General features: G+C 46.6%; 8 protein-coding genes across 8 annotated transcripts; 3 read left to right on the forward strand and 5 right to left on the reverse strand.

The window, feature by feature from the left end:
- Nucleotides 1-49: 49 nt before the first annotated feature.
- Nucleotides 50-1,378, reverse strand: N7479_005116 (NADH:flavin oxidoreductase/NADH oxidase; the record flags this gene model as incomplete). The annotated part of the gene is made up of 1 exon (XM_057252813.1): nucleotides 50-1,378. The coding sequence occupies one exon, from the start codon at nucleotides 1,376-1,378 to the stop codon at nucleotides 50-52; it is 1,329 nt and encodes a 442-aa protein (XP_057106675.1).
- Nucleotides 1,379-2,786: 1,408 nt separating this feature from the next.
- N7479_005117 (amidohydrolase) lies at nucleotides 2,787-4,305 on the forward strand (the record flags this gene model as incomplete). Its single annotated transcript, XM_057252814.1, has 3 exons — nucleotides 2,787-3,313; nucleotides 3,367-3,791; nucleotides 3,860-4,305. 3 exons carry the CDS (start codon nucleotides 2,787-2,789, stop codon nucleotides 4,303-4,305), a joined length of 1,398 nt encoding a protein of 465 aa, XP_057106676.1.
- A 470-nt stretch (nucleotides 4,306-4,775) lies between these two features.
- On the reverse strand, nucleotides 4,776-6,496 carry N7479_005118 (putative hexose transporter; the record flags this gene model as incomplete). The annotated part of the gene is made up of 4 exons (XM_057252815.1): nucleotides 4,776-5,133; nucleotides 5,184-5,815; nucleotides 5,869-6,274; nucleotides 6,327-6,496. The coding sequence occupies 4 exons, from the start codon at nucleotides 6,494-6,496 to the stop codon at nucleotides 4,776-4,778; spliced, it is 1,566 nt and encodes a 521-aa protein (XP_057106677.1).
- Nucleotides 6,497-6,848: 352 nt separating this feature from the next.
- Nucleotides 6,849-8,419, forward strand: N7479_005119 (glycoside hydrolase family 43 protein; the record flags this gene model as incomplete). The annotated part of the gene is made up of 2 exons (XM_057252816.1): nucleotides 6,849-6,976; nucleotides 7,075-8,419. 2 exons carry the CDS (start codon nucleotides 6,849-6,851, stop codon nucleotides 8,417-8,419), a joined length of 1,473 nt encoding a protein of 490 aa, XP_057106678.1.
- A 5,500-nt stretch (nucleotides 8,420-13,919) lies between these two features.
- N7479_005120 (DUF1445 domain protein) lies at nucleotides 13,920-14,802 on the reverse strand (the record flags this gene model as incomplete). Its single annotated transcript, XM_057252817.1, has 2 exons — nucleotides 13,920-14,063; nucleotides 14,116-14,802. 2 exons carry the CDS (start codon nucleotides 14,800-14,802, stop codon nucleotides 13,920-13,922), a joined length of 831 nt encoding a protein of 276 aa, XP_057106679.1.
- Nucleotides 14,803-15,378: 576 nt separating this feature from the next.
- Nucleotides 15,379-17,040, forward strand: N7479_005121 (uncharacterized protein; the record flags this gene model as incomplete). The annotated part of the gene is made up of 4 exons (XM_057252818.1): nucleotides 15,379-15,592; nucleotides 15,668-16,091; nucleotides 16,154-16,556; nucleotides 16,609-17,040. The coding sequence occupies 4 exons, from the start codon at nucleotides 15,379-15,381 to the stop codon at nucleotides 17,038-17,040; spliced, it is 1,473 nt and encodes a 490-aa protein (XP_057106680.1).
- Nucleotides 17,041-17,335: 295 nt separating this feature from the next.
- On the reverse strand, nucleotides 17,336-19,630 carry N7479_005122 (putative C6 transcription factor; the record flags this gene model as incomplete). The annotated part of the gene is made up of 4 exons (XM_057252819.1): nucleotides 17,336-18,514; nucleotides 18,568-19,279; nucleotides 19,333-19,452; nucleotides 19,515-19,630. The coding sequence occupies 4 exons, from the start codon at nucleotides 19,628-19,630 to the stop codon at nucleotides 17,336-17,338; spliced, it is 2,127 nt and encodes a 708-aa protein (XP_057106681.1).
- Nucleotides 19,631-20,081: 451 nt separating this feature from the next.
- N7479_005123 (cytochrome P450) lies at nucleotides 20,082-21,803 on the reverse strand (the record flags this gene model as incomplete). Its single annotated transcript, XM_057252820.1, has 4 exons — nucleotides 20,082-20,456; nucleotides 20,510-20,832; nucleotides 20,889-21,522; nucleotides 21,603-21,803. 4 exons carry the CDS (start codon nucleotides 21,801-21,803, stop codon nucleotides 20,082-20,084), a joined length of 1,533 nt encoding a protein of 510 aa, XP_057106682.1.
- Nucleotides 21,804-21,943: the final 140 nt, after the last annotated feature.

The following is a 21,943-nucleotide window of genomic DNA, read 5'->3' on the forward strand; positions in this document are numbered from 1 at the left end:
GGTTATAATCAGAAATATTAATAATCTATGAATGATACGCGCGTTCACTTTACAACAAGCCTCGAGCAAATTGCCATGGGAGAGATATCTTCACACCCAGTTTCTTGGCCGCCGTGAGCACCCATTCGGGTTCGCGCAGAAATTGACGGGCCATTAAAACTGCATCAGCTTGAGGATTTGGGCCAGACAGCATTGTCTCGGTTGCCTGCGCCTCTTCTTCTGCACCCTGAACAATATCCCGAGCAGACTCAGCCTCGGTAATAAAGCCAACAGCCCCGACCAGTGTCGTTTGGTTAGCGGCGTGGATTTCTTGACGAATTTGACCCGCGAGGTCAATCTGATAGTTTGTATGAGGCTCAATCCGTTGATTTTTGTGATTTCCGCCCGAACTGACATCCAAAAAGTCAATTCCCAGGTCTGGCAACATTTTGGCAAGTTGGATTGAGGATGGTATGTCCCAACTTCCAGTTTCCGCTGCGACAGTTTGGTTTTCGAGCCAATCTGTGGCACTAATACGAAGAAACAAGGGCATTCCACTTGGGATGACAGCACGGATTGCAGCAGCAACCTCGCGTAAGACCCGAGTTCGGTTCTCAAAGCTGCCACCATATTTGTCGGTTCGTCGATTGGTAACAGGGCTGAGGAATTGATGAAGCAGATATCCATGGGCACCATGGATCTCAATTACATCCACTCCTGCTTTTGCCGCGAGCTCTGCACTTCGTGCAAAAGCCCGAACAAGTTCCTCAACCTCGGCGGTTTCAAGCTCGCGAGGGGGCCAGTATTGATCGCCAGATGCCCAAATTTGCTGTTCCCCGCCAGAAGGGCCAACCACATTTAATGGCCAGCCACCAACACTTTCATCGGCTTTGATACCGCGTTGCTTTGCCTGAGATGCTAGCCAGGGCGATACCGTGCTAGCTTTTCGACCGGCGTGAGCAAGTTGGATGCCGACTTTGGCCCCTTGGCTATGAGCAAAATTCACCACGCGGCGGAGTGCCTTGAACTGTTCAGAGTCTGTCCCATCTTGCCAAAGGCCAGAATCATTGGGCGAAATACGACCATTTGGCTGAACTGATGTGGCTTCGATGAGAATTAGACCAACACCCTTCGCGGCTAAATGACCGAGGTGTGCAATGTGAAAGTCCGTGAGCGCGCCCACGGCCGGAGAGGCTGGGTCTGACTCGGCGGAGTACATGCACATCGGTGCCACAATCACGCGATTCTTAAGTCTTACATCTCGAATCTGTAAAGGGCGAAACAACGTTGGGATGTTGGGGTCCTGTGGATTTTTAGCTGCTCCAGCATTGTTGGCGGGAGTGAAATAGGGCAGACCCTCGGCTCGGTGGATTGGAGGGGAACGAAAGGAAGATCCCATTTTTATTTTGTGGATATTAACAATTGATTTATTGGGAGATTTACACATCCAGAGACTGAGAAATTCTCCATCTATATATACACTTGAGATAATCTATCGGCTGACAAATTGACTTATTTCAAGTCCCCGCTACTCGGAGAAAATGCCGAACGCACGAAATTTCAATTTCAAAGTGAATAATCTGCCTACAATGCAAGCCTCCCAATCCACTAATTAATTTTCACGTTATGGGAGACGAGTGTGGATAAAAACTTCAGTAAGGACCTTCCCAACCACCGTTTCCATCTCGACATCCTGTGCAAAGACTTGGAATCCTAGCATATCCCGGTCGAAAGTAGTTGATATATTTCCGCCATTCCTTGGAATGAGGAGCAATCCTTTTTTCAATGGATGAATACAACCAGAAAATTCTCCTAGACACTGAGCTGCAAAACATCTATGGAGGTCGAGAATCCAAAAATGGCCACAACCATAAGGACCTGTATGATCAAGGACTTCTAACAAGCACATCCATATACCATTGTCAGAAAACATGAGATTATCTTATCACAACCAATTCTACCTACCTCCAGGTTTTGTTTTCCCTTAGGTACTATTAACAACCTCGCAACTTTTGTTCAACGGGATATGTAATGCCAGGGCCCAGCTATTATATGAGTATTCCAAGGTTAATGCGATAATTATATCAAATAAGTGTCTTATATATAGGATTATCGGCCTTTGCAATCCTATTGTTTTATTACGCACTTTATCAGTTGGACATTCTTGCTAATACAAAGAATGTTGATACACGAATCATCTTGGCCTGAAACATCGTCAACCGGGGATTGAAATGGCGCTGGAACTCGGTGTATCAGTTCCATTGGCAAAACCATGCGTTGTTTATGTTTTTCGATGCCCAAGGCACCTAGAGGGGGTCGGGGCCAGACAGTATGGGACAGATAGATTTCCCCCTTCTTTTTTCTCTTCTCCTCTTCTTCTATCCACCTTTTCACTCCGAGATAGAAATTAAGACCTTATTTCTTCATAGCAAGCTCCCTGTAGATTACAAGATCTTAAAAGGCAAGTCGCCCCATGGAGTGATGGGATGTCCGAGTTTCTACATAGTATATCAACAAAGCCATCCGAAACAACAAGCGTTTGTTCAAATTAAAACAAGCGCAGTGGTTAAAGAGACACACCACAGAGAGAATCTGACAATAAATATTTGACTCAAAGTCTTTCCATCTCTTGATGTTACACCACTTCTCAATCCCATACGGTATCAACGGAAACAGCCAATGACCATCTCTTCGATGCTACTTGTCCACATCAGCTAAACCCAATCTCAACTTCAACTTTGACATCTCCCCTACCTTCAAAGATTCAACTGATTTTGCTACGTTTATTTTCCTCCAATCAAATCAACATGGTTACCACAGTATTTACTAATGGCCGTATCCTCTGTCCCGGCTCATGGGATGGCTTTGTCTCAACCCTGGTAGTTGAGGATGACCATGTCGCGCACATCGGCTGGGACAATGATGAAGCGGTTGTCAGAATTCAAGCCACAGCATCAATAGTTGACTTGATGAATCGAATAGTCCTCCCGGGGTTTATTGATGGACATGTGCATATCCTCAATTTCGGTATGTCGCTGGAGAAACTCGACCTGCTGCCTTGCAAATTCCTCGCATATATCCGAAATGCCATCACTTCCTATGCAGCAGCTCACCCATCCGATACACGCATTTTGTGCCGAGGCTGGATTCAGTCGGTTACGGAGGGCAAAGCCCTTGCAACCGCCTTAGACGACCTAGATCCACGACCTATCTACATCGAAGCATTGGACCTCCACTCAACGTGGTGCAATTATGCAGCTCTCGAAGAACTCGGGGCTCACTCGAAACCCGATCCTCCAGGAGGAAAGATTCATCGGTGCCTCAACGGCATCCCGTCTGGTTTACTCGAAGAGGCAGCGCAATTCGACATCGTTTGGCCGTTCCTAGACCGAGTCACATCCATGAAGAAAAGCTAGTCGCAATCAATGCTGCTATGGATGCACATCGACGTGCTGGGTACACTGGAGTTGTAGATATGGCTATGGGGGAGAGTGAGTGGAATGCGTTGAACATATACCGAGATCAGCGTGGTGAGCTTTCGATGCATGTGGCGGCACATTGGTTGGTGCCCTACTCAAAATGCGAGGCCGATATCTGCAGTCACATTGATCGCGCCATTTCACTTCACCAACGCTTCAACCGCAAAACCTCCCCTGGGTTTTGCATCAATGGCATCAAGCTCATCTGTGATGGAACAGTCGATGGGTGTACGGCTGGGCTGCAACAGGCGTATGGCGGATGTTCCAACATTGTCGATCCAATCTGGCCTGCTGATTCCCTTGCAGCAGCCATTCGCCGCGCTACCAATGCCGGTTTGCAGTGCGCTATTCACGCAATTAGAGATCGAACGGTGCAGCAGGCTATTGACTGTTTATCCCAGGTCCAGGACTTGCCCGCCTGTCGTCATCGCAACATCTAGAGATAACAACCTCTGAAGACGCGAAAAGACTTGGTCAACTCGGAATAATGGCCTCAGTCCAGTCTTTTCATCTAGATCCAGCGAACTTTGGCGCATGGCCAGAGATGCTTGGTACTCAGCGCTGCAAGCGGGCTTTTGCCTACCAAGAGTTCGTCGATAGCGGTGCTCATTTGGCCTTTGGGACCGATGCCCCCACTGCGGAGCATCAAGCACTGCGTAATCTTTACGTTGCTACTACTCGGCGGTCTTCTATCGACCCTTCCTCGCAGAATACCGTCAATTCTGAGTTTGCTGTTTCTCTTACGACCGCAGTCTCAGCAGCTACTGCAGGGCTGCATATGCTTCTTTTTCAGACACGTGGACAGGGAGTCTCCTTCCGGGATACAAGGCCAATTTCATTGTGTTAAATATGGTCTGGGCCCCAGAATTTCTTCTAGAAGCTCGGGTATGTCAAACCTGGTACAAGGGAAGGAAGGTGTTCGAAGCAGACGCGGATATGTTGTGATTTGATGACTCTCCTTTTCTAAAGATCCTAAAGAAACCTCCTATGGAGAGAGCAATGGCAATTCCTATCAAATAAGACCAAGAGGTCGGAGAGAGGAGTGGAGAAAAAGAGAAGGGAACAAAGTCGAGAGCTATTGATCTATATTAGGATCTCTCACATGCAGCCTAGCCCCTGTCAGCTGCTGAAGGCATTCCAAAACACCTTTCGAACGACAGACCACATGAGAATGGCATCAAAAAAGCAATGATAAAACTTCCATTCTAAGCTGATCAGAACTGGCCCTGTTTCTGTTCCCAGTTACTCTGCTTCCGCTACTATATTCTCCCAGCCTCACATGTTGTCTCCCTCTTGATTCTGCAAAAGAATATTCACTCAAACACTTGTCTCCTCAATATGAATAGCTGTGCTCATTCCTTTTCCGTTCTCTCCAATCTTTTCCATCTCCAGATTCGTAGCTGTCGCGATGTCTTCCCCATCGAAAATTTTGGTTATCTCTTCCAAAGGCATATAACGCGTCTCCACATAAAAGAAATAGATGACCACGACTTCCACCGCCAAGAAGCAGCAATAGAAGATGTAGTAACGCCAGTGTATATTGTCGAGTGCGATTGGATTGACATACTGATTGAAGAACAGCGCAATATACATGGCAAATTCCATGATTGTATATCCTTTGGCACGCATTGAATACGGAAGAATCTCTGTGGTATAACTTGCGATCAAACCGGACCTTCAACCATATCAGCAATTATACTCGCATTTCTAGCATGATGAACTCACTTCAGGTTGTAGAATAGATAGTAGATGAAAATCATCCCCAGAACTCCGGACCCAAGTGCTGAGCTCGCATGGTTGTAATACTTTGCTGACAGGATTGTCCATACCACGAAAGCTACCATCATTCCAGCCGAGCTGACTATCATGATTGGCCGGCGTCCCCATTTGTCGACAAAAAAGCTGAAGAATAGATTGGTGGCGAGATTGAAAGAAGTCAAGGCCCCATTGATTAACAATTGCCGGTTTGGGTCTGTGATTCCGATGCTATCCATGATGAGGTTCAAATAGTACGATACCAAGCCATTGCCTGACCACTGGGCAAAAAATCCAAGAGAGATAATGAGAAGGAGTCTTTTACGATTTCCAGGAGTTCGCAAAAAATCCACGTAGGAGCCCGAATGATCCGCATTCTTCTCCATCGCGATCGCAGTTGTGATTTCCGTGAACTCCAGCTGAACGACCTCATCGCTCTCATTCCCCTCAGCATGATAATAAGCCAGCATTGCCAGGGCTTTTTCCGGTTGGTCTTTAGATACATAATACCGCGGGCTCTCCGGGATCCACCAGACAACTGCCAGCATAATTAAAGTGAACAACGCTTGGATCAAGCTTGGTGCTCTCCAAGACCAATCGCTCTGTGGCATAATTATTACCAGTAGGCTTGCACATCTTAATCTCAATCACTTACTTTGATTTTGAGCGTTCCATATGTCGTCCATGCTGCAATAAAAGCCCCCGAGTGGTATGTCGCGCCAGATATAGTGACCAAAATTGCCCTGTCTTGGGCCGGAGCAATCTCTGTGATAAGCAGCGGAGCGGTGCAAATGACAATGATATCTCCAAATCCAAGAAGAAATCGAGCGCCGACAAACATGGAAAAGTTGATAGAACCTGACTGCAGAGCCACGCCAAGTAACATAAAAAATGAGCCGAAGACCAGGCAAATCCTACGGCCCAGATGATCAAGCATATAAGGTAAAATCACTAACCCGGCCAATGCACCAACACTCATAACGCAGTTGAACAAACCCAGCGTTGGACCTTTGGGGTGGTCGAAATAGTCCTGCCAGTAGGACAATGCCTGCAATCCATTCCTACTCCCAATCAGAATAAGAAGGATAGAGTAAAAGGCTGAAGAAAACTCACATCATCGAGTTGTCAAATCCATTTGCTGTATTAGTGGCGATTAGAACTAGAATGTAGAAGTACAGGATTCGCATATTGCGTTGTTTCCACCATTTCACGCGAGGAAATAATCTTCCTGCTAGGTAGAAATGACCCTTGGGAGGTTTGACTGTCTCATGTGCTTCACTCATGTTGAGTTGACCTTATTCAAAATAAAGTTAAAAGTTGTTTGTTTTAGGAAGAGAGATCCATGATATATATAGTTCTCTACACGCATACTGCCTCATCGCACGATGACAGCTTGGTTCGATATAACCGGGCCAATGAGCAGTCCATTCGGTTCGAAATACCCCAGGAGAAAAAGACCCTTACTTCTCTTGCATCCTTCAATCAGCCTAATAGGAAGATCAAATGCGGGGTGATGCTGGTGGGTGACAAGCCGTGTCCCAACAGGCTAAATCCTGGCGCCACATAAATGCAGACAATACGAGGAATTCCCGTCTTCTCAAACAATCCCCAAACAACAAAAGAAAATCACCCAACATGGATGTTGCTTACCATAACCCGATTATCCCAGGATTTGCTCCTGACCCTTCTATCTGCCTGATCGATGGCATATTCTATCTAGTGAACTCGAGCTTTCATCTCTATCCAGGGCTGCCCATTTATATGTCAAATGATCTGATCTCATGGAAACATATTGGCAAGATATTTCTCTCTCAGCCCACCGATTAAAAGGCTAACATGTGTTAGGAAACGCCATAAACAGACCATCCCAACTGTCACTGTCCCGAGCGACCACATTTATCGCCCCGTGGGATGATGGCACAGCAATGGTGGCAACCGGCGGCCTATACGCGCCAACGATTCGGCATCACAACGGCATCACCTACATCATTTGCACAAATGTCATCCATGGTACCTCCAATGTACCGGGAGATGAGCGAAATGAACAGTTCATCATTCATACGACTAACATTCGCTCGGGGAATTGGTCGGACCCCATAGTCTTCGGATTTCCTGGAATCGACCCGTCTCTGTTGTTTGATGACGATGGCCGGGTATACGTCCAATTGTGCAAAACTGGACCTGAATTCCAAATCTACAACAGCGAAATCGATATCACAACCGGGGCTAGGATTGTGGAACCCACTCTCATCTGGAAGGGATGGAAGAAAGGATATACAGAGGGCCCACATATATATAAAAAGGACGGCTGGTACTACCTTTTATGTGCTGAAGGTGGCACTTTTCGATACCACATGCTGAGCATAGCCCGATCAAGAAGCATATGGGGTCCATATGAGCCCTATGACAAGAACCCATTGTACACGGCCAGTGGCACCACTCGATATGTTCAAAACACTGGACACGGCGATCTTTTTCAAGATAAAAACGGGCAATGGTGGGTGGTCATGCTGGGGACTCGCACGAAGGAGGGACGATCTATCATGGGACGGGAGACATTCTTGACAGCAGTTGATTGGCCTTACGACGGGTGGCCGAAGATTGAGCCAATATCATGCGATGGGAAACTGGGAGAAAATTATAAGGTAGAAGATCAAGACTCACTTGCGGCTCCCCCCTGGGTTTATTTGAGAGACGCCAAACTAGATCGATACCATATGCAAGGCAGGCGCATTACGTTACAAGCGGACCTGGTAGAGTTTACCAGCGCGGACGAGTCAATTACTTTTGTCGGCCAACGACAACGAAGACTTGAAGGTACTGCCACCGTCACTGTTTACAAACCACAGCATTCCACCTCAGTTCGAGCAGGGCTGTCTCTGTACAAAGATGAACACCGATTCTTGACAATTGGATACGACTTCCATTTGCAACAAATCACTTTCAATGGACTGAATCAAGCCAAGTCATTCTCGCAAAGTGAAAGCCAAATGGTGGATTTCCGAAATCACATATCTTTCAAAATTGGCTACGCAGAGACTTCTTTACAATTCTACTTCCGGGTAGATGAAGAAGACTGGCATGGTTTAGCAACACTTGACACAGCAATCCTAACGGATTTCGACTTCACTGGTCCGATCATTGGGATTTTTGCCATTGGGGATGATGTCGTGGAATTTGGAGACTTTGAAGTTGATGTTGTGTAGGGTCTTATCGTCAGGTTGATACTCTCAAAATGTGGCATCGATTCTGTTGTAGTGTTTGTCGGCGCAGATACACCAGGATACCGGAGGATTTATTAATCCTAAGTATGCAGTAATATTTCTTATGTAATCAGGACAGTATAAATTGCCAGGAAGTCAATACAGCAATACGGAGAGTTGAAGACCATTGATTGGACCCATACATTTCCACCATACGGAGTAGTCGGACAGTTATGAGCCCGGTTCGCACTGAATAAGACTACTATATCGGTATATAGTACCTAGCAACTTGCTAGAAACTGTCTTATAAACCTCCACGAAGCCACTCCGCAGAAAGTTATCCCTTGTTTCACATCAAAACAACACAGCATCCAGCAATGGAAACAGCATCGATTCTCTCCGCCATGAAGGGCGATAAACTGAAGGATGCACCGCAATGGCTCACCTGGTTTGCGAAGGTGCAGCTATACGCAATGCAAAAAAATGTCTGGGATCACTGCAACCCGGATACCCCGTTAACTGAACGACCTGATACTCTAAAGGAACCGGTACAACCAGAATATCCTGAAGAGGGTACCGAAACAGATCGAAGGAAATAGAGAGACTAAGCAGACGTATATAAAATGAGCTATACTCGATGGGAGAAGCAAGCAAAGGGACTGAGTGATATAAATGAATATATCCTTACCTATCTTGACCCAGTACACTACCTCGCACTGATTATATATCGTACACCGTATGATAGACTTGTGTATCTGAAGTCTCGGTTCGCTCGATCGACCGCGTATAAGGAGGAAATCCGAATAAGTTAGAAAGTGTTTACAATACAGAAGCCGACTAGAGATATCGACAAGTGGCTTTAAAAGTGGAACTCGCTAAGGGAGTAAGCGGTTAGTCTTGGTATTAAGGACGGAGATACCAATAGGGACTTCCTACACGCCGTGAAAGAAGTTCTACCTATATGGTGGTAAGGTAAATACTAGGAAATAGTGATAGAAAAGAAGGTGTACGATACCCGAGATCTCCTTGAATCATTCCGCGCGATAAATCGCGAGATAGGAGCATAGGTGGTGTTATTAACCACTCCTCTAAAAGGCGCTTTCTCGACCTAGTAAGGTCACTAAGAGGCGAAACCGGAAATAAAGTAAGAGAAGCTTCCGTTTGAGAAGAGACACTACCCTTATAGTAGCTTACACCCGAAGTATAAAGTTGCTACTTACTGGCTCCTAAACGAAGCGATTCGGCTAGAAGGGTATACCCTAAACGAAGGGAAACTAGAGAAAGTAAAGAAGAAGTTAGGAAAGGACTACGCTTAGAAGCAATAGGTGGATAAAGTGATAGCTGAAGCTCAGTAAGCTCAGTAAGCACAGGAAAAACCAGCCGAATCCGCTAACTAAGTCAGCTTTGCAACCACTTTTCGAAGTAAGCTAAGTGAAGCTATACAGATTAGCAAGCACGTACTCTCTGTAGCAAAGGTAGGCGAGCCCTCCCTCCGTGACCGGTGGATTCTTGATACCGGATTAAGTGCGTATATCTGCAATAACCGAGCCCTATTCGTCGACTTCACACCTAATATAATTGACCTAATAACCGGAGATAGTACCACGTAGGTACTAGGGAGAGGTAAAGTCAGACTTTTAGGGAGACACCCGGTAAAGGGAAGGATAGAGATCACCTTAAGCGACGCTCTATACTTACTAAGTTTCTATACGAGTCTTGTGTTGTACGCGATACTAAAGAAGAAAGGCGGCCTCTGGTGCTAACGTACAAACTGTATACGGGACCTAAATGATAGACCTATCGTCTGTGTGAACCTATAGGATCAATTCAATCTCTGGATCTTTGATAAGCTAGGCGAGGCTCCGCTACAACAAGTATATACTGTGCAGTAAGCACAACGGAAATCAGTGAAGCCACAGGAATCAAGGGCTTCCTCTGAAATTTAGCACCGACGCCTAGTATATATTCAACCGCGGACCGTAGCAAAGCTTGCTACTATAGTAGACGGCGTTGTTCTTAACGATAAAGGAGGAGTAAGTATAGAGTAAGAATCTCTATATCAGACCTATAAGACAGGAAGTGCTCCGAGGTAGATTTTAAGACGATAAGTTAGACGTACCTTTGGACGTTTTGGAAGGGTGTATTTCGACCTAATTTAGCTGCAGCCAGCCTACAATAAGCACCGCTGGATATCCCACTTCTACCTAGAAGGACCGAGATTCCACTGGATTATGACTCACGAAGTGAAACCTGAATGTTAATTGGCTATCAACCAGTTTGTACAACTTATAAGAAATCAGTGGAAGCTGCCAATTAAGGCCTTCTACTACGACAATAAAGCAGCAGCTGGCAGAGCAGCGGAGTATAGTCTTATAAGCGATGGTATCCTGATATATCACTCCCCCCTAGGGCACTCAGAGATAAATGGGTATACTGAGAGATTAGGTGGAATGATTATCACCCGGATACGTATACTCGCCCTCGAAGGGAACCTCCTAAAGGAGCTATGGCCGGAGTTCGTAAGCGCCGCCGTATAGTTATTAAATCGTACACCAACGTATATCGCCGCCGAGAATCGGTGGGTAGTACTATAGGAGGAAGTAAGGAAGGAAGTCGCACTATAGGCGCCGAGGATAAACCTATCAAATATTAGGTTATATAGAAGCTTAGCGTACTGTAGGATTAAGAAGTAAGTACAGTCCGATAAGATAAACCTACGTACAGAGATTGGCTTCGTGGTAGGATACCTTACCTCGAATATCTGGAAGATCTGGTTCCTATATAGTGGAAAAGTGAGGTATATTAGGGATGCAGTTATTGACGAGACACGAAAATATACCCCTGATTATAAGAAATATCAGCCTATCCCACTACCAGCTATAACGGGACCATAGGAACTCACCGTTAAGGAGGTCGCACAGGTGATAAACCACTAAATTACTAGTTAAGAGGAGACTAGTACGATAGAAGAGAGGACTCAGGATCTATAGGAAGCACAGGAGCCTCAGTAAGTACAGCAGTAAGAGGAGGTTCCGCAGTAAGCAGAGGTCCAAAAGATAACAGTTAACTAACGAGGGACTACCCTAGTCTAGGGGGTAGGTGATAGGTTATATTAGCCGACCCCAGACCCTCTACCACAAGTACTACTAGGTTCCTTTCCGATTGAACAGCCCCTACCACCACTACTAATCACCCCACCGCAGGAGTAAGAGAGGTATACTGGCTCTGGTTAGGGGGTGGATACCGAGGGAGATTAAAGGGACCAGATCCAGCAAGAAGAAGCGGATCTTAAAACCACTGAAGACGAACTAGAGAAGCAACTTCAGGTAGAGCTACTGGCTCCGAGAAGAGAGATAATCGGAGATATAGATACCAGCAATATACTTAGTGGTAGGCGTAGACACTAAGTAAGGTAGGAAAAAGACTTCGCCTACGCGATAAGCACTACCTAAGAAGTGGAACCGCCGGCGCTACTCTATACTTTTACCGCTGGCTTATACGCTGAGAAACCAGACACTCGCCGCCACCGAGACGACCTCCTACCACCGCTAAAATACTGGAAGGATATAATAAACCACCTATTTCAGGAAGGTTTTCTCGTAGCGATAAGGAAGGAGATCAACTCCCTCTCTGAAAAGGGGACTTTTGAGGTTATTAAGAAACCAAGAGACCGAGGGAAGCAGATTCTCCCTCTTTTATAGGTGTTCTTATACAAATTTGACCAGGACGGGTACCTTTTGAAGCTTAAGGCCCGTATCTGTATGCGCGGAGACCTTGAAACCATCTCTCACGAGGAAAAGAGAGCTGCTACGCTAGCAGTAAGGACAGCGAGGATGATTTTTGCCTTGGTTGCTGCCTTTGATCTTAACCTAAGACAGAGAGATACTGTCACCGCGTTCCTAAACAGCAAGTTAGACTAAGAGACGTATACGTATATACCTGAGGGATTTCAAAACCTAGGTAAATGCTGGAAGTTACGTCGCGCGCTATACGGTCTACGGATTTTACCACGACTTTGGCAGCAAGAAGTAGTAAGCGTGCTCCGTAAGCTAGGTCTACAGCAAGTGCCAGAAGACCTATACGTTTTTATAGGAAAAGGACTACTGGTTTTCTTCTATATAGATGATATCCTAATCGCCAGTTATACCAATGCAAAGGCGTAGGCACAGTAATTAGAGCGAGATCTCGAAGTACACTGGGAACTAACCGATCATAGAGAAGCAGTATAGTTCCTAAATATACGAATCATTCGAGACCGGCAACAAAAGAAGCTCTGGTTATATCAAGATAGCTATATGATAAGTATTGCTACCCGATATCACTTGACAGAAAGGGCACTAGTCTATACTCCACTACCGGTTAAGGAATTGACCCCTTTTCAGGGGGTAGTAACGCCAAAGGAAATCCTGCTATACCAGCAAAAGGTGGGCTCAGCAGGGTATACCACTATTATCACTAGGCCCGACGCTGTAAAGGCGACCGCGAAGCTCGCGCAATTTCTCACGAACCCCGGTCCACAGCACCAGTAAGCAGCTGATCGAGTTATCACCTACCTCTACTCTACCCGGAACCTAGCGATTGAGTACGGAACAGCCAATACTGGGACCGACTCGGTGCAGTTTGTAAGTGACGCTTCGTATAGAGACCACCCGGATAGAAAAAGCTCAGCTGGGTATATCTGTTAAGTATACGGCGGTCCAATTGACTGGAAAGTAAGTAAGCAACCCACAGTGACAACGTTAACCATAGAAGCAGAGCTACTCGGCCTATCGGAGGTAGGAAAGCAGCTCCAATGGTGGCGCCGATTGCTTTAAAACCTCGCCTTTACTCCGTCACACCACCTAACAATCGACTGTGATAACGAGAGGACTATCAGCTTATTGACAAGCGAGGACACAGCTTTTGAAACGAAGCTTCGATATATCGATATTCACCACTATTGGCTCCGCTAGGAAGTCCAACAGGGTCGAATACGGGTGCGCTGGGTGCCTACAGCAAGCATGGTTGCTGATGGCCTCACCAAATTGCTCACTCGGCAAAAGTATGAGAGCTTCGTGCGACTGCTCAATATGGTTGATATAGGCCATCTTATAGACTAGGAATTACAAGATGATACAGCGATCTCAGCAAGCATACTGGGACCGCTGAGGGGGTGTGTCGGCGCAGATACACCAGGATACCGGAGGATTTATTAATCCTAAGTATGCAGTAATATTTCTTATGTAATCAGGACAGTATAAATTGCCAGGAAGTCAATACAGCAATACGGAGAGTTGAAGACCATTGATTGGACCCATACATTTCCACCATACGGAGTAGTCGGACAGTGTTATAGGGCCCGAGGCCACTATTTTTTGCCTCAGGCAGAAAGCCCCTCGGTACTTAGACCGTTCGGGAGCTCCGTCTCCTTTCCTAATACACTCTCTCCCCCCTCTCCTTTGCACTCTAACCTGTAGATTCCAAGATATTCATGTTGAACAAATTGTGACATATATATGTTTTTCTAAATGCTTCCAGGTTTGAGTTTCTGCAAATCCTCTGCTGTCCAATCGGTGATCAGCATGTGACCGGGTTCATGGGCAAATACCAGTCCTTCAATTTTATGACTTGCTGCTTCGACGGCAACTTGAGGTGTAACACCACAGGCCTAGGATGAAGTTAGAACAAGGCAGATTATCATGTGGTGATGTTGAATTTACCCAGAACACAGGAACTTCGCCTTCCTCAAATGTTTGCGGTTCTCCAAAGTCTGGCTTTGCCACATCCAGAATTCCCAATTGCCTCGCACCATCCCATCCCCAGGCCACAGGCTCTCCGTGAGTCGACAGATAGGCCCTAGTGATCTCCCTCACCTTCTCAATGTGCTCCGGGCGATACGGTCGCATCGATACAATACAGTGGCCGCCAGTGAATATCCCAGCGGGCAATAATGGGATGTTCGATCTGTACATTGCAACTATAGTGCCAGTCTTGTGGTGACGCGGTGGCAAGCCTGCCGCCGTCAGGGCATCCTCAAATGAGAACGAGCACCCAATTAAAAAGCCCACATGATCCTTGGACCATACATCCAACAAGTCACGACGACTATCAATCCATTTCCCCCCTGAATATACTCGATATTTGGGGAAATCCGTTCGAATATCAAAATCTTGGGACTGGATACACTCTGCCGGTCGAACGGAGCTTGGATCACCAGGAACAGCGGTCATTCCCAATAGGGGACAAGGAACTGGGTTGCGCAAACACAAATCATGGAAGTCTGCAGCATATTTTGACGGAAGCACCAGAAGATTTGCTTGTAAGTATCCCGGTGCAACACCCGCAGTATTGGTGAGTTGATTATTTCGACAGTGGAGTCTTGCTTCCTGAGCGATGATATTGTCCATTTTGACTAATTTGTCTTTTCTAGGGGGGGAATGGAAAGAAAGATAAGGTATTCATGATATTGCTCACATCTCACCTTCATATTGATATTAATATCATATCATCATTTTCTGACTACAATATATCCCTCGGTTATCATCTTTTTCGGGATCCACATACCGATGGGGTCTGGGGAAAAGGTTGGGGAAAACCCCACGACCAGACAATTAGCCCTATTTTGACGCCTTTTTACGCCTTTTTACACTTCTTTTTACTTCTATTTATGCCTAAATGTCCGTCTATGGAATTGCCTCTTCTGGTTAGGATCTGTTCGGATCATCAGATTGGCTTACATATGTGGATTATCACTTTATATCCCCCTTCCCTATTGGCTCCTTATTGGCTTCAACTTGGCTCAACTTCCGTCTCTTATCACCGTCGGCCCGATACCCCACCACTTAGTCTTGGTTGGTATCACCGTGGCCGAAGATAGGAGTCTCTCCCCCAATGTCATGATCCACTCAACACGTGTATGAGATGTTCTTTAAATCCTTTATTTCTAATCCTGAAAGATTTTGCTGTCTACATCCCCCATAACCATGTCACACGATACAATTCAAGATACTCCATTGGAGCTCAAGGATTCCTTGAAAAAGGAGGATGCTGAAGAAGCAAATGCCATCGACGGCGAGTTTTCAGATGTGGTGCTGGATCCAAAGAAAGAGGCAAAACTCCTCGCCAAGTTGGATGCTGCCTTTATACCCATCATTATGTTAACCTACCTCACTTGCTTCCTAGATAGATCGAGTATTGGTAAGTTTTATTGAAATCTCCATGTGGAAAAAAGAAACAAAAAAAAAAAAGAACACAAGCTCACAAAGATCCCAGGAAATGTCAAGGTTGCCAACATGCCTGAGGATATCAATGCTTCACCAGACGAGTTTTCGACCGCGGTCTCCATCTTCTATGTGACATATGTTCTTTTCGAAGCACCATGGGCAGTCATGATGAAGAAGTTGACACCTCGCAACATCCTGACGGGTCTCTGCATCGTTTGGTCCCTGACCACCATCTTCACCGGATTTATCGAGTCAGTGGGCTCTCTCTACGCCACTCGTCTTATCCTCGGTGCTTGCGAAGCCGGACTATTCCCTTGCCTCAATCTCTACCTAACCATGGTCTATCGTCGGGAAGAGCAAGCAAAGCGTGTTTCCTACTTGATGAGTTGTGCTGCCATTGCAGGGGCTGTAGGTGGTCTATTGGCCTACGGGCTCTTACAAATGGACGGAATTGGTGGCAAAGCAGGATGGAGGTAGGTTCTCTTTTTTTTTACCCCTCTATCTCACTCGAAGCTCTTTTCTTACAAAATTTCAGATGGGTTTATATCATTGAAGGCCTGTTCAGCATCATTTGTGCCCTTCTAATCTGGTTCGGCTTACCAAATAACCCGGCCGAGGCCTACTTCCTTACCGAAGAGGAGAGATGGATGATGCGGGTACGCAACGAGCAGCGTCGCAAGTACATGGGAAGCGAAGAGTTTAGCTGGGAAGAGATGCGTATCGCAATCAGAGATCCCAAGCTCATGTTCAGCAGTGTCATCCAGTTTTGTCAGGATATTCTCTTGTATGGGTTCAGCACTTTCCTACCTACTATCCTGCGTGGCATGGGCTATGACTCCCTGATGAGCAACGTCTTGACTGTCCCAGTCTACATCTGGGCTGCGTTAGTCTTTATCATAATTGCTTGGTGCTCCGACCGATACTCCAAATTTGCTTCGGTGCGTATACTCCCCTTGCAATCTCCAATCATTCCTCACTAACCTTTCACAGTACATTTTCGCAGCAAATCTCTTCGGCCTTGTCGGTTATATCATACTTCTCACGGTAGATAATACCGCCGTCCTATACTTTGCCACTTTCCTCATTGGCATAACTACCTACACGTCCGTTGGTCTCAACGTCGCTTGGCTGAACGTGAATATCGCCCCACAATACCGTCGTGCTCTCGCGATTGGCCTCCAGCAGACACTCGGCAACTGTGCTGGTATCGTTGCCGGCCAGGTGTATCGCACATCACCTTATGTGTTGGGTAATTCGTTCTCCTTGGGGTCCCTTGTCGTGGCCCAATTCACCGTAACTGCATATGGTCTCTACTTGCGCCGGGAGAACAAGGTGAAGGAGCAAATTCTCAGTGGTGAGAAGGAAGAGACTCGACGTGTCCAAACGGGTGATGGAGAACTGGAATTCAAATATATTTACTAGATCAACCTTGATGTTGGCAAGGCGTTAGGTTGAAAAGCAACTATCTGAAGGAATACAATCCTGGAAATTCACAGCTTCATGGATAACCTCACTTCATCTTTGTTTCTTTTTTTTTTGTTTTTGTTTTTCTTCCCCCAACTATGGATCGGAAGTATTTTCCCCAACATACTCCGTACTACTTATTTCATCGTGATATCAGAAACATAACAGAACTCTCAATGTAGAACTGGAAGAAGAATTGACCTGTTCATTCTTCATGCTCGTATATCTATAAACACTCAATCTATCTTATATATCAGAAAAATTCTTTCATTACACTCGACAATTCTTCGCCGTAATCAAATAAAAACCCCCCGTCGGGTATCTGCTGGTAAGGTCCTCCATCTGGCACAGGGCCCGTCCCCATCCCCATGATTTGATGCTCAAGATTTCCCACGGCTTCAAACCATTCCATCAACTCCTGTGTCATTTTCTCCCCGTCCTGCGGTGTCTGAGTCTGGCTGTTGGCAGATTGAGGCAATGCGGGTGAGCCGTGGGCATTTAGATGTTCATTTTCAACTCTAGCTTGGATATCCAGGCGCTTTTTCTGGAATCCCAGGCCCAATTGAGGACCAAGATTACGGAGACTTCGAATAGACTCCCATAGTCTGCGAGAGATATAAGACTGGGCTGAGACTTCTTTGATCAGCTCCAAAGCCCAGTAAAATTCCTCCTTGCATGACCCACTGAACTGTGTTGGAGCCTGGGCTACTGCCAGGAACAAAGCTGCAAGGGCTGAAACGAGGAACCAATTAAAAGCTACCTGCTGTAATCGGTAGATGTCCGATGTATCGTTCAAGCTAGTAATGAAGCGAATTGTATCCTTGGCAATTTCCACCACAGTCTCTGACTCGCCTGGATACCGCATAACATGGGCTGAAGTATGAAGGACGGGACGATGAATGAGCATGCGCAGCTGATTAGCACGAAGATAAAGCAGAGAACGCAGCCTACGCAGACTCCGCGAGCCTTTCATAGCAGTCTCAGACTCCGCAGAACTCGGGTGATCGAGCCGCAACGAGTCTGGAATGGCATGCACCCAACGCAACACCTGCCAATCCAAATAATTCATTTCTTCCTTTTTAATTTCGTTCGTGTTATTAAATGCTGATATAAACTTCCATACCTTCGCTGCGATCCGGCTGTATTGGATCATCACGCACAGATAGGGGCTTTTCTCAGCAGGCTCTGGCAGCCAAGGATCAATATCTGTATCTTCCAGAGCAAATGGCATGCCAGTGCCAAAGCTCCAGCGCATATCCAGAATATATATAGACCAGAAGATTCGCAGAACGCGATCCCTTCCCACAGCTATGATGGCCGGGTGATTCAGAGTTTCCCGTCGATGAAGACCTTTTTCGAGACACATGCGCTCAACAATACCTACGGTACGCCACGCCAAGATTTCCTCGTCTATTTGAAAATAGAACATAGACTATCAGTGCAATTAGCAGGTCGAACATTCACGGTTGGTTAGGCCTGACAAACCACGAGAGTCAAAAATATGATGTTTTTAAAGTCAGGTGGACCCCAGACACAATTGTCCTGGACTTCTCGTACACTGTCAAAAAGAGCAATAGCCTGTTCACTCAGACCACTGGCTTCGGCTGTCAATGCACACGCAAACACTACACGTAGAATGTGGACATCTTCGCGTACCAGTCCATTGTAGCCATCGAGCTGGCGAGTCGGTCCAAGTACACGGTCCGTCGGGCCGTAGAGAAGATGAACCTGGTCCAAAATCTCCGACGGTTCCAGAACCGGATACATGATCCCCATTTCCTCCTCGTAAACTTGACAAAGGCGAAGTGCCTCAGCTTTGGGCAGAGTCCAAAGTGGATCAGGGGTCTGGCGCGTTTCAATTTCCCCATTGGGGGCCAAGGGTGATACCAGTGGGGAAGGTTCCTGGGTCATATCGCCCTCGTCACCAGCCTCGGCACGTTCCACAATCCCGCGCTCCTGCAAGCTGGATTTCGCAAGGTCAAAACTAAAGGCCGATGTCGTCGGGCCTTGGAAGGACGTCTCTCTAGTTGTTGACAGGTGCCTGAGTGAACGTTGGATAGGGAGCTGTCCGTATGTTCCGGTAGCGGAAACACCTGCAGGTGAATGTTCGCTGCTGGCTATTGGCCGAATACTAGCAGATAACTGGGTAATCTGGTCCTGCATGGCTCTCATTTGGTCAAAAAGCCGCTTAAAGTTCCTTGTGGTGCAAAATTAGTTTGTGTTCAACCGCACCAAGCTGGGTGGGCATACTCTTGTTCTCCAGGACTGTCTCGAGAGTTCTCAACGTAAATGCACTCAACATGCTGGCGTCCGCAGCGCTGACAAGGTGACTGGCCATTGCATTTGATTTTGCGACGTTTGCATTCATTGCTTTACAATTCCATCAGTCGCAGATTTCTATCAGTCTCAAATAGGGTCATTTTCAAACTAACCATGCTTTGGCGATGTATTTGCGGCGTTTCTTCCGCGGCCGATCATGATTCGTATCGCCCACCGAGGGGTTATCCCAGCTCTCGGGGGCAGGGTACATCTGCAGAGAATCCATCATTCGACCCGACGCGATTATTGAATGCAATATATTCTCGTTTCAATTCGAGGGGATGATAGGGTGAAGAGGACGGAGAGTGCGGAGTCGAGAAGATGCGGGGAGACTAAGTTGACACCCAGCCTCAGGGAGTTAGTAGGTTCATAGTACTCCGTATATACACAAAATAGGTAGGTATGTATGTAAAGAGATATAAATTTCGAATTTGGATCTCAGAATTATAATATGAGTATGTCTGTGTCTCTGCAATTTTCTTCAATAACCACTCATATTTCGGTCAATCCAGGCTCATCAAAAGTGCCCGCAGAGGTCAAAGTCAGCTTTATAGGTCTTAACCTTGTGGTCTATCTCTATACTTGTCTTTATTTCACACCTATTTTACTTTGTAAATACACAAAATGCATGCGACAGGTAGAGGGATTCACAATAGACATTCACGCCAAAACCATTCTCCTTATATATCTTTGGTGCGCTCATCGCTCTCGGCGATCCACCGGTCAAGCTTCTTACGGTCGCGTGCAGTAAACCCGACCTTGAATGGCTTTGGCTCAGTTGTCAAGGCTGTCGGAATCAAATTGCACTCAATTGCATTAAGAATTGGCCGGTCGGCAGCCTCTTTTGCCGTGTGCATGTGGAAAGCAGTGATGAGCCGAATAAAAGCAGTGAACAGCTCGCGATTGGCGAGATGTGATCCTGCACACATGCGCGATCCTGCTCCATATGCGTAGTGTGGAGTGCCTGCACCCTCATTGAGTTCCAAATAACGCTCCGGGATGAATTTATCGGCATCCTTAAAGTGGTCTTCGTCGTAATCGGCAGCCCAAGCATTCTCACAAGCACTATCAGCAAAGTCCGAATAGAACAAGAGCAAGAGCAACATACCATGAAGAAAGTCGTGCCAGAAGGGATCGTGGCTCCATTCCACTGGATATCCTTGGTGCTCTCGCGTGGCAGACAAATAGGAATGACCGTCCAGAACCGCAAGATCTCCTTTACCAGTGCCGTCACATAGGGGACCTTCTCCTCCACCAAACATTTCTCCCAAGCATCCCCGTCCGGGTAGACCTCCATGATCGAGTCATAGGCCTTTTTCTGGATTCTTTGGCCGTCCTCGGATGCCAGATAGGCGATTCCCATAATCAAGTTACCTGGGACGGTGTCAAGACCAGCCGACACCATGGTCAAACAGATCGATTTCACCTCGGCTAGACAATAGATGAGTACTCACTTTTCAACATTCATGAAGTCATTTGTAACTCACCATCATTCAGCTTCGCCTCGGGATCCTTCAAGATATTACCAGTGATGCATGGCTTATCCGTTCCCTTGGCGATGCGATCCTTGAGCATATCGAGCAAGTATGTCAGATATTTGTCACGGCGGCCCCGGAAGTCTTCGGCCTCGTTGTTCATCTTGGGGAGGATGCGCAACAGGGGAATATAATCCTGCCAGTTGTTCGAAGTGCTGCGGAAGTTGGACACGCCACGCTCCACATCCACAATCTCGTGCAGCAGTGTGTCATCCACGTTGCCATCGATGCGGAACCCATAGTTCAGAGTCAAACTAGTGTTGAGGGCGTATCGCTGAAAGTATGTAGTGGGATTCACGTCACGTTTTCCATTCTGGCTGTCCCGGTATAGCTCTTTAATGCTGGAATTGGATTCGAGATCGATGATGGGCATATATGATTGTACCGCCGGTCGATTCAGCGCAGTGGCAGCTGCCTTTCGGCGTTGCTTGCAGGAGTCATCCCACGGAGAAGTTCCGACAGTGAATCCCTGTGAGCTGGAGACGACGCTGTGGAAGGTGTGGAATGTCGGGCGAGAGATCAAAGCAGACGAGTCCTTAATCCATAATTGGCGGACGGATTCAAAGCTGTTGGCGAACACGATGCGCTAATGAGGGTATTAGATTACAACATTTGTGGTCGCATCCGATTCGAAAGTGAAGCGCTTGCCTTGTTTCCCATACGCACTTGGAAAACTGGGCCGAATTTCTTCGCCCATTTCCCCGCAACTGTTGCATGCTGATCCCCTAATTGCAATAGGTTGCCAAATATGGGTACGCCAGGGATCTCCGGGATGCCTTTGATCTTGGGGACATCGGTGCGATTGAAATAGCGAATAATGAAATAAACCACCGTGATGACGGTGACTGCAAGGGTGTGGATTGCCATGATGGAGTAAAATTGAGAAGAGTTGCACACTTTGCTGACCGGTGAGAGACAGCGCATGCATCTCTTATAGCCCTCTTCATCTCAAGACCGGCATATTTCCGGGTTTGAAAACTCACATGGAGAAACAAAGCTGTAACCTC

Source organism: Penicillium vulpinum, assembly GCF_028829585.1.
Source record: "Penicillium vulpinum strain IBT 29486 chromosome Unknown utg000003l_segment0_segment0, whole genome shotgun sequence".
NCBI classification, from domain to species: Eukaryota; Fungi; Ascomycota; class Eurotiomycetes; order Eurotiales; family Aspergillaceae; genus Penicillium; species Penicillium vulpinum.